This window comes from Penicillium malachiteum (genome assembly GCF_028827825.1).
Source record: "Penicillium malachiteum strain IBT 17515 chromosome Unknown utg000003l:1.0-4950554.0:1.0-4952489.0, whole genome shotgun sequence".
In the NCBI taxonomy this organism is placed as follows: Eukaryota; Fungi; Ascomycota; class Eurotiomycetes; order Eurotiales; family Aspergillaceae; genus Penicillium; species Penicillium malachiteum.
The window spans coordinates 4,157,599-4,169,472 of NW_026643096.1; the positions used below are offsets into that span (position 1 = coordinate 4,157,599).

The 11,874-nt window shown below is 42.8% G+C and overlaps 3 protein-coding genes across 3 annotated transcripts; 1 reads left to right on the forward strand and 2 right to left on the reverse strand.

Annotated features, from left to right (window-relative positions):
• Nucleotides 1–4,906: 4,906 nt before the first annotated feature.
• N7483_007848 (uncharacterized protein) lies at nt 4,907–6,592 on the forward strand (the record flags this gene model as incomplete). Its single annotated transcript, XM_057091285.1, has 3 exons — nt 4,907–5,018; nt 5,070–5,261; nt 5,316–6,592. The coding sequence occupies 3 exons, from the start codon at nt 4,907–4,909 to the stop codon at nt 6,590–6,592; spliced, it is 1,581 nt and encodes a 526-aa protein (XP_056946026.1).
• A 694-nt stretch (nt 6,593–7,286) lies between these two features.
• Nucleotides 7,287–7,681, reverse strand: N7483_007849 (uncharacterized protein; the record flags this gene model as incomplete). The annotated part of the gene is made up of 3 exons (XM_057091286.1): nt 7,287–7,325; nt 7,357–7,599; nt 7,673–7,681. 3 exons carry the CDS (start codon nt 7,679–7,681, stop codon nt 7,287–7,289), a joined length of 291 nt encoding a protein of 96 aa, XP_056946027.1.
• A 2,649-nt stretch (nt 7,682–10,330) lies between these two features.
• Nucleotides 10,331–11,502, reverse strand: N7483_007850 (galactosyl transferase GMA12/MNN10 family protein; the record flags this gene model as incomplete). The annotated part of the gene is made up of 3 exons (XM_057091287.1): nt 10,331–10,928; nt 11,003–11,342; nt 11,391–11,502. The coding sequence occupies 3 exons, from the start codon at nt 11,500–11,502 to the stop codon at nt 10,331–10,333; spliced, it is 1,050 nt and encodes a 349-aa protein (XP_056946028.1).
• Between the last annotated feature and the right edge of the window lie 372 nt (nt 11,503–11,874).

Consider the following 11,874-nt stretch of genomic DNA (forward strand, 5'->3'; position numbering starts at 1 on the left):
CCTGGGATGAAAAGTGGCCCTTTTTGATCCAAAGGTTATGCTGACTAATTCATCCCGCGATCAAACATTTCCGTTGCGAAATGAATGATATGGTTTTGATCTGATCTATCAGATCAAAGATGATCTTCTCTCGTCCGAGAAGATCCGCAACCCGAGCCCCGTTGTTAGGATCAATGGTTGCAAGATGAGATGAAAGGACTCGATTATTTCGGATTCCGTAGCCCTTTCGTCCCATATCCTGAGACCTTTGGTCTCATGTTTGTTTAGTCTAAAGTTCTATAAAACCTGATCTTACCCCTTAGCTAGTTTAGCATCGAATTCAATCGTTTTTGGATCAGTTGTATCTTTGTTTGATTCTTTCCTTCCATTCCATCCTAAGTTCGGATCCAGCTTGGTCGTATGTCATTCCATCTGATCCGTGTTGTCTGATCTTTTGGTCTTATCTTTACCCTTTCCTCCGAAGGGTTCCCTGTAGCTTGGTGCCCCTGTTCAGCTGACATCCTCTGCGTGACGTCATCACCTTTGGTCCTGTCTTCCCCACGCTGAAAATATAGATATAAATAAAGCTAGATTATCTATAGGCAATATATACTAGTAATGATTATACTTAGGACCTATAGAGGTTAAAGATCTAGCTAGGGCCTGGTAAGGGACTATAGAACCCTCTAGGGTATTATCTAAGACTATACTAGTGTTTAAGGGACTTAGGATATTAGATATTCAAGAAGCGCCGCCTAAGACCAAAGTATATAAGGGGCTTACATAGCTACTACATCGGATCAGACCTAAACCCTTAAAGGGATCTAAGGGTTATCTATAACGCCTATAGACACCTAAACCTAAAGGATCTAAGAGACTTATATCTTAGGTAGCGGAATATAATTTTCTAAGAACAGAATAAGCAGAAAAGGGAGTAGGAGAGATATAAAGAGCTTCAATAGATATAGAAGACTATAACCTCTCACAACTGGCTAGATACTCTAAAAACATAGCCGTAAGGGGTGCTAAAGAATCTTCCTAAAGGAGATTATAATAAGGATCGAACGATTATAGTAGAACCAGGAGATCTTCGGATAGGGCCTCTTAGAATAAGCAGTGCCCGCTGTTACTACCAGTTATATAATAAATATAAGAACCCTTAAAGCAGAGAGATTTAGTAGTGAGAGAAGAAATACCAATAATATAGAAGGAAAAAGGACCTTGCTTATTATAACAATAAGTGTATAGAGTTAAAACCACTAAACCCTACTGCTGGATAATAGTAGTCTTTTGTAACTATTTAGATAAAGTGTAGACCTTTAGAAGTTTGTATTAGTTAATATCGTAGACAGGAGTAGGGAGTAATAATTTCTTCTTATGATTAGTTGTAAAATCGGTAAGAAGAGGATTTGTAAATAGAGTAAGATGCTTTATAACTATGTTAGTATCTAAAAGAATCGGATAGGTAGAGATATATTATACCTTGTATATAAGATTAGGGTTAGAAGCTATTAGAAGGTTAGTAAAAAGATTCTGAAAAAGATAATATCAAAGGGAATCGAATATATCTATGATAATATATAATTATATAGGGAAGGGTCTAGAACTAGTAGACTAAGGGAGTAGATAGGGTTAGACCTTCCTAATCAGGAAAGGTGGTTGTCTATATAGATATTACCCTCCTAATCTAGTTTTATCTTTTCTGTTTACTAATAAATAACTATAAACAAAATCTCTGATATTTATCTATCTATAGTAGATCTAGACCCTAGATTCTAATAAACCCCCCGGAAAATTCCTACTACCCTGTTTATCGCTGATTAATAATATTTATAATTGTTATACTATGTTTACCTTATACCGGCCTTAGAAAAGTTTTCCTCTGCCTATAGGCCTAAAGATACGGAAGTGTTTGAATCAGGAGGATCTCTGATTTAAGATATGATAGATTTTTATATATTTACCGTATCCTGCGTGATATAATGGATTCCTATATCTTACAGAGTATAATAATATATATCTGTATCGATTCTAATATAATAAGGTCGCTGCCCTATAGTACCACCTTAAGACTAAGGCATATAACCAGACTTAATTAAACAAGGATAGATATACTACCACGCTATAAGATATACTACTTATAAGAGGTAAAAGATATACTACTAAAGAGATATATTATCTACATGGCGTAGATACAATATGCTATAACTCGATAAGACCTACCCTATAGTATCGATCTGGATCTACGTTCGCCGAACGTAAAGGGTCACTTAGAGCCACGACTATTGCTAAGCGCTGTCTCCCTGACGTAACCATGATCAGCCCCTGCTAACCATACCTGGCTGATGAAGTTCTGGTGATTACCTAAAGGTCCAGACCTAAACAGAAGACATACTTCCTGGACAGGACAATCACATAAGTCCCTGACTGGACAAGAACTTAATGGGTTGTGATGAAACAACCGAAATTCTTCCCCTGAGACTGATTATGCGTTGATCTGTACGAGAACAGATGATGGCGGCCGCTATGAAGCTTTCGCCTGGGACATTACTATTGATATATGTCAGAACTTATGGAGATGGAGAGAATTATTTTTTTTCTCTCCTTGAGACATGGACGAGACGGAAATCCTACATCTTCGTCCGTTCACATGATGTCATAGGCTTCCGCCTACATAGGCGACCTTACAGTCGCGTCCGGGCCCCATCGCCCGCGATCACATTCGTTTTGCGGAATTCGAGGCGAATTCCAAGATGGTGGGGAGGATGTGATATTCGCCCCAAGATTACCATGTATCTTTCCTTGCTTACATCATGTTACTGTTATGATCGCACATCACCTGATGTCATCATGTTTGATTGTATATAAACTACTGTCATTCTATACTTAATCAAACATGCACTTTTACCTTCTAAGATCTCAAAACCACAAAAACAATATAAATTTTGTTATCTAAAGCGAGTAGGGCAGTAAGTATATATATGCCCTTTTATCCTATACCTAGAATATGTTACTTACTGCCGAATTATAGGTATAGAAGGTAAGATAGGCTTAATAACTGTATTTATAGATACCTCTGGTAAATATATATCTTTACTTATATCTTTATCCTTATAGACTATATCATCTTTACCACCCTCTAGACCCCTAAAGATACCTTTCTAGGTAGTAAACTTAGGTATTATCTCTTGTTTTTTGGTCTATTTCTTATTAGTAGCCTCTAGCTAGGCGTAGTGATTCTAGAGAAAAATATGGTAGTGGACAACTTTGATAGTTATATTATAGGTCTTCTTAATCTCCCTTTTTGTTAGTGAAGAAAGGATTAAAGAAGAAGATTCTAGACCTTTTTTGATCTGAGATTGCGATTTTATAAATTTTAAAAGAGTCTAAAGAGTATTTGGATTACTATCACTACCGGAAGAGAGTGGTCTTTGAGAGATGATCTTGAAAGGAGGAAGAGAATCCAGATATATATTTAGCTTTTCTAAGACTCTATTAGTATCAAATGGTGCTAATCTAGTAGCTAAAAAGCTATTTTATATAGTAGAAGTTTTAAAAGTACCAATTGTTATATCTGTGATTATTTTAAGGTAGTATTTCCATTTGGGCCGCCGCCGCCGGAAACGGCAGCTCCCCGACCCAGGTTTAGCGCCCGCCCCACCCACCCCGAGACCGGTTTAGCGCCTTCTACTTCCGGTTTAGTCATGGCGCTATTCCTCAACAGGCCAGGTAGGCCCCTCACCGCCTCGCGGCCAGCCCTCCTGGATCTATAAATCCGCCGTGCGTCGCTCTATCGTCCACCCTCTTCTCCCACCTTTGCCTCCTCCCACTAGCTTCTCAAACATTGCACCTGGTTGGACGCATTGATATCTCAGCTGCGCCCTATACTGGCCGGACTAAGGGATTTTCTAGTCGACCTGCCTCCACCGACGTCGTCCGGCTGGTTCCCCGTCTCGTTCAATACTGTTGATCAATCCTGACTGAGTCCAAAATTTGTCACACTAGATGCTAAAGGCTTTCCATTCTATAATGGTGAATCTAAGAGCTACTTGTCTCTCCTCGGAAATATATTTTCTGTCTACTTCCAGCTCGACTTACCACGTTGGATATGATGGGACTTAGCTCGAGCCCCGCCGATATTGAATCATATGCTACCTTCTGGACAGATCTGGAACTTAGATAAGCACACGGGCTTTAGGGCCACGTCGCCATTTAACCCGTTAAGCATTATTTATTGCATCAGGCTTGGTATTATATAGTCTCTCTGTGCGCTCTTTTTGCTATTGGTCAAGACCCATAAGTTTGTAAGGCCACGTCCCCGATATCTAGTCTTGATCGAAGAGCAGCAAAATCTAATTAGCCTTCACTAAATATATGGCAAAATTTATACCTGTTCAATCTTATATAGAGGCGTTTCCGCTAAAATGGCGCTCGTCACTCATCTGATGTGATTGGCCCGGACTCAGCGTATGAGCCAGGAATTAGCTGGTAGGGCATGTTGTGTCTCCAAAATTGTGGAGCTCCCTGTGTTGACTCGTCAGAGCTTTGGCCCAAATCCATGTTACATTTCACTCGGACCTAAAAGCAGACTTCGGGCTTACGCCAGGAGCTTGTATCGTATATAAAGCCGGTGTAGGTATCGGCGAATGGGATGATAAGGCGAACTTCCTTTCTTTCAACTAGCGCAACAGGTCTCCGGTCTTAGTTTTGACTTTTCCGAGTAGGTGGTCATGCGGAACAGGCGGATTTGTCCTACTTTTCGGTTTTTATTGATCTACCCGTGGCTTTGGGAGCCTAGGCTAAATCATGAGATGTGTTTCGTTGGTTGTTTGTCTCCTGACTGATCAGGCCGTTCAGAGATATAAATTAGTGGAGCTGTATTTGTTCCTTTTGTTTTTTCCTTTCCTCTCTTGCCAGCTCCGGTATCATGGCAGTCACCCTTGATAATATTCAATTTTACTATGGCCCGTCGAAGCCCACGAAGCAGCCCTATTATACCTTCAATAGCAAAAATGATGGAAGTGGAACTTATGCCTTCGGTCCGTCCAGCTGCAATTGAAGAGAGAAATCTTTGGCAACAGACCATCAAGCCTTTCTTCCAGCTACCCACTCAGAAGAAACCATGAACCAGCATATAGTACAATCGTCGAACATTTTTGATCTCGAACTAGCGAAAACATGGGAAATGGCATCATCATCGCCGACACTTGACAAGACTGGCGAGCGTGGTGCCTGCTCTTCAAGGTCGACCTCTGACCGTGATCATCAAGAACCTTCCAGGTGTATGTGAAAGCTCTGCAATGGTCTCTTTTCCAATTTACTTACGAATTGAATAGCGCCGTCGCATGCTCTATGCAAAACGATAGAGCCGGACTTCCCATGCATATCTTCAAGATCTTCTTCAGTCAGCCCTAGTCCATCACTACTCCATGCGGATTCATCAGGGGCTCCTTCCCCACCCTCTATTGATATGATGGAGGAGTTATCGTCCTCACGCTCCACAAACACAGGGGAAATTTTCAACAGATGTACTCCATGCGACGAAGAAGGCTCAAGCAATTCGCTCTCCAGCATTTTATTACAGCCTAGTCTCACGTCCAAGGCAGCAAGCGAAAGAAGCACACCCGCTTTTATGTTTCAAAGCAGCCCCAGTGACTGTCTGGTGGTTACTCCCGGGCCAAGTTCAGAGCCAAGTTCAGATTGTTCACCAATGGAAATTGCCTTGTCTGGTAGTTCTGGACCGAAGAATACAGATTATGACAGCACATCCGACCTGGACTATGCGGACCAAGCAGCCAGATGCGGACCTGCTGGTTCTTATTCAGAAACAACAAGTGTCCAGAAGGATTTCATTCGAAGGCATAAGCAAAGAGAAAACAAAGAGCGCTCTCCTGGCAGACGAGATGACGCAGTTGGGAGAAGGCACACGTCTGTCGCTGTAGTGATACCCCCGCCACACCGGCATCAGCTACGGAGCCTACGCTCAAGCCCAGGGCATATTCCGTCAGATGATAGTCAGAGCGAAAGCGTTGCAGACAATGATGATTCCGATTATGGGGATTTTGCGATTGATACAGTCGCGTCACAAGTTTCGAAGATTAGGGCTCACCAGTTGTCAATGGAAAAAAACCCTCTCTCAATTCGAACTTCCCCGTGCCAAGCAGGCCACACGTCTCATAATCCGTCGATCTGTCAGCATGGGGGGAATGATCTCGTTGGGCGAGCAATCCTCACTATCGAAACGCTGGGCCCAGAGCCTACTTACTACTTAACTTTCATGCCTGACAACCTCAAATTGATGCCACCTGTGCCCACGCGCAGTCCTCGTGCTTCCAAGACGCCGACCCGAATTAGCAAGCGAGTGACCAGAGGCTGTACAGCTCCCGTCAAAGGGCGACGTCGATCATATTCGACCGACGAAGAAACATTGCTGGTGCAGTTGAAAGAGAGAAAAAATCTTACATGGAAAGAGATCGCAACACACTTTCCTGGACGCAAGTGGTCTTCATTGCAGGTCCACTACTCTGAAAAACTGAAAGGTCGAAATTCTAATCGAAGATATGGACAAGGGCAGAAAAGAGTACGGCGCAAAAAAACACCGATGAGGAAGTAAACCCTTGTTTTGTACATAGAAGTTTATAGTAGCACTGTATTATGCTCAATTCTTCAAAAGTATCTTTGAATAATGCACGGATTATATAGAGTTCAGGTGTCGCCATCAAAGCCATCTTCTAGATAACCTAGCGTCGAGACGAATGTTTGTGTTATTGCAGCTTGCATTCCAACCCTCCAACCTTTTATGGACTGGATCCTCAAAGTAAATGAAGCTGTTACCGTCACATAAAGTCTGCGAGTACCAACCGCAACGGTGGAGAAGATGCATCGTGTAGACCAGTTTCGTCTGGGCTTGAAACGGCGTTTTAAAGTGGTTAAGGACGACGTCAACATGACAGTGTTCATATAAACATTAACAGAATGGATAGGTAGAAAAACGTTCGGAATCCATCATGTCCAATGATCCTACGACTCGGAACTACTTGTATTAAATAGCAATCGAACTTCTAATCTATACACATACATCACCCATCATATCATTGACATAAAAACTAATTGGGGATAAAAAACTAACTCATAAACTGCCATTGAGACCCCACACATGTACAGTTTCCAAGATTATTGTTTCAGAGACCTTCAAGTTCCAACACTTTTTTTCACGAGATAACAGATTGGAACTTGAAAATATGGCTGTACTTTCAGACCAGCCACTAATCATTCCGGAAGCAAGGGTAGGCATTGTCAACAAAAGATTAGATTTTGACAACCTTGAACGTTGTTAGCTTCCATATCTGCATAAAAATTCCAAATAAGACAACTTACCTTGTAGGACTTCCACTCGTTCTGGTCCTTCCAGATACCTGGCTTAATACAGATATCCTGGGTGTGATCGATGTTCTCGCCAGTACCACCACAGGCCTTCTCGGTGAAGACCCTAACGCGCCAAGTGTCGCCCAGATTCTTAGCACTGACAGACTGGATGGTAACATCACTGTCAAAATTCGTGCATGCTCGAGCCTTAGTGCCCAGTGAGTACACAATTTCAATTACATTGAGAGCTAGTATCTAGGTACAGTATCGAAGTAACAAGCCTGTACAATGTGGCTGTATATAAAGTGGAGCACTGAAGTGCTGATACTGCCCACATGTTCAGGAGCTCCAAATTCTTTGGTTGAATGGCAAATCTGAGATCATGATATACATCTTTCCTCAATTTTTTTGTACTGGGACCTATAGGAAGACGAGATAATTGTTTTGAGAAGTTATCTTTGAATACACATTGGAGCCTAATCCAGCAGATAAGAGGTGACTTCGACGGTCTTCTAGCAGGGGTAATAACTTGAAATAGAGATCTAGCAAGATGCTCACAGCCCGGGGCAGGTTAGTGTCAAGTAATTCAAGGTTCTAATAACTACTCAGCTGTATTACATGCAAGCAACTCAATTTAATTACTAGTCAAAGAATTAGCGGCGCTATAAAAGTTTGGTACGTACCCCCTAGTTCTCCCATGGAGCTATAGGTTAGTACTCCACTGCACTAGGGCGTTAGAGCATTTTCTCGGGCCAGTCCGGTTAAAAACATTATACAGGAAAAGCCGATGCTCTGTTCGGCCGGAAGGTACGGTTAGAGGCCGCGCGGCCTATCTATGGGGGAACCCAGCCAACCAAGTCCTTAGGGCTTTGCACCGGGGTAAAAATTATCTGATAAACAGGGCCGAAGTGACAGCGTTAGGAGCTTTCAACACCATATTTTCATCAACTGCTTCGAAGCCAGAACAATAGTTTTTACCTTGGTATCTAAATTATTACAAGGGAACTGACTATTGATCTTTGAAGCGAAAACTTCAAATGTGAATACGGGGACAATATGTGACGCAATAAAGCGAGATGTATGGCCAGCGAGACTTCGTCTAAATCGGATAGCTCGGATCGCCATGCAGCTTCGGAATGAACATATTTCTTTTCTCTCTCTCTCTCTCTCTCTCTCTCTCTCTCTTCCCAGTGGTCTTGAGTACCTTAGATTGGCTGAGATCCAATTGAGTGGGCGGCTCTGCACTGTGGGGGCTTGTGGGTGTTCCAATCTTGACTGATCGGTCCGCAGAGGCTTCAAAAGCTCCTACCTAGGGTATGTTTCCGGGAAATCCACTTGGAGATGGGACGTTTTTACGCTATATGTACTTAATTAATATTCTATATCGGCGGCTGTTCGAAGATTGTGTGGTTGATCCATCGTCCCAAATCGCCTCGAAGTTCTTCGCGCTTCGCTTTGCTAGGAACTTGAAGACTATTCTGCTGCCACAAGAAATGAGTTTGGTCCTTTCTATATTTTACAGCACCTGTAATTTTAATGGTGGACTAATTGAAGCGGCATAAATGGAACGCATACAAGGTGGTAATGAGATCTGTAACAGAGTATAACGCGAAAACATGATCAGCATTTCATCCTCTACCCGTGGACCTCGAGCTGTAAGACTCGTCATCTCTTCCCATCAAGATTTCCTTGTTGTGACCAAGTGGAACGGCTTGAATGGCGGATCTGCCCCGGATGGCCAACCCACGGACCTGATCCCCTCTGTAAGTAACTGTGGGCCTTGGAGGATGCGGGTTATCGGTGAATGGCCGATCGTTGCGCCCGAACCGTCTTCTTCATAGGCTCCCAGTCTCTTCCAATGTCTTTTTCCAATCCAGTAACAAGGCCGACGTAACAGTACCATCAGGGACACCTAGTCGATTTTGTGATACACCAAGAACGTTGGAATGAATCCGCATCGGCCATTTGGTAGAAAATGGAGTTGAAAGTCTCTTCAATGGAGTATCAAGATGATTTTGTAAATGAATTAAGAAGAGGTCAATAACAAAGGCCTTGTTGGTGGAAGGAATCGATCCCGTGGTTATGTCCCCGTGACGGAAACGCTCCATGAGCTCCAACAGTAAAAGGTTGAAGAGACTCATTGGAGACTGAGGGGAATCCAAGGAATTCCCGAGCTTCTGAATTGATGAAGACAGAAGGAGATTACCCGCAAAAATGAACAAATGAAATCTGCCATTAAACGGCATGATGTCGAGCAGGTTCACATGATTTCAGTCGATGTGTCGAATCAAATCAATAGGAATCAAATCAATAGATAGGAGGCGCTGGCCGGGAACAAGTGGCTCCATTGCTTGGTTGTTGATTTGTGTTCGGACATCGCAGTCAACAAGCAAACTTGAAGAGTTCTGGCATCCACAACCGCTGGTGAAGCCTGTGGTTATTGGTGGTCGCCTATCTGGCTTGGAAGGTTGATTAGAGATACACTGTGTGCTATGAGCCGGTGCTCTTTGAGCCGCATCTTCTCATGCACGTCTTAGATTGTACAGTCATGTACCTGGGCGTATATGCAGAATAAAGCTAAAAATGTGCAAGGTGCGGTCAACTGTGTGAATTCGGAGACCCTAATAATCATCCAGGCTTTCCAAACTGCCAGTGTCCATACACGGAGTACTCCGGTGCTTTATAAAGTATTTTATAAACAGGTAATCTATGACTGTGGGCCTGAGTTGCAAGAGTAAAATCCGATTGGTCGACACCATATTTTGAAGATGAACACCTGCACATCGTATGATAAAACTTGAAAACAAAAATCATTCCCGAGGATGTCAATTTCCCCATGTGGGACTATTACCTCATGTTCTAGTTTCGACTGAAAGGCATGTTACCGGGACTAGCAATTTAAATACTCTAGTAAATTATTCTATATACCAGGAACCGGCCAGCGGGCTATATTGTAAATGGGGGAAATGAGGTTGAGCCATACGTATTATTCGCCTTCAAAAATAACCTTGAGTAGCATGTCTGTGTCTTCTGTCTTTGGAAGGACATGTGTATCCCAGAACAAAGCTGCCTGTTTGACGTAATGAGTGTTTTCTAAGGGTACATTCCAATCAGGCCTTCGTTGTTCTGATATCTCAATGTATGGCCGCATGGCCTCCTCTAATTTCCCAGCATCGGCAGTGCCTGCAAAATGAACAAGTAAGTCCCCAGGATGGATGACCATAGACTTAGGTAATGCCTCAGTTTGTGGTAGCTCCCCATTCTCTGACCTCCTATACGGGTTGAACCAACGTGATGGGCAGTACACAACGGATTGCGAGAAATATTCGTTCTCTTCTAAGACTTTTCCCAGCGCAGATTGGTCCCCGAACGGCAATTGTGTGTTTTTGTTCAGGCGAGGATACGCAAGCGCGCTATTGAGCAACTCGAAAGACCAGGAATGAACACGGATGAAGAAGACCCCATTGTTTATTCCGTTTTGGTCCTGACTCACTAACATATGAACGTCTGGGAGATTTGGGGGAGGAAGAAATACTTCCAAAGGTAGGTTCAAATTCATCAGGACTGTATCGCTGTCGAACCAACTAGATTCATTTTCAAGTTAGTTTCAAGGCGTGATATAACATGAAAGAGTATATCTCACAAAAGCCATTCTAACCGTTCATCTTCTGGCTTTTCCAGCTCTCGGAGCACAGTTGAGAGGAGAATGAGATATTTGTTCCACTTCCTATCGATAATAGGCGTGCGTAAGATGCTCATTGGGTAATTATGACGGCGACTATGTTCTTCATGCGATGCTAATGCCCTATTATAGATAGGGCGATCACCATAAATCATTGATACTTTGCCAACTCGTGGCCGTGTGAGCGCAACTGTTGAAGATTCAACATTTGGAACTGGCACGGGCTTTTCCTGGGATAATGGTTCTTCAAGTAGCTTTTTTACGGCAGAGGATGAAACGGGAGCAGGCGGAGGAGGTTGCAAAATTTTCTGAGGAGCTAAAAACGTTAATATTTGGTTGATATCGTGAAAATTCCAAGACATACAGTCATTCAAAAAGAAGTTTGAAAGCATCAGAAAGCCCAGTCCAACCAAAGTCATGGACATAAAAAGGCGTTTAACCTTATTTCGCCACTGGCTATAAGCATGACCGGGCATTTTGAGAGAGCAATCTCTCACAGCCCTCCGAAGCTTGTATTTATGTCAGGTGAGATAGAAATTATTTTCTAAAACTGCTCGAAGATCGAAATCCAGAAGTCGAAAGTGGAAACGTAGCTTTGTCATCGTGCCCACCAGCCCTGCTCCATAAGCTGGTGGTAACTATTTATAAAACCTAGCTAATTAAGCGTGCCTCTGAAACCTTGGAAAGCACTATAGATTACGTGGCACTGGACCTAGCGGGGGTCGGAGGCGAAAGTTGAATTTTTCATCCTTCATACAAGGAGCTCTATTCTTGAACATGTTTATTAGCGCTACTTTTAAAAGTATGGTTCAAATTCTCAGTACATTACCTCGTACGGCAATATCAAA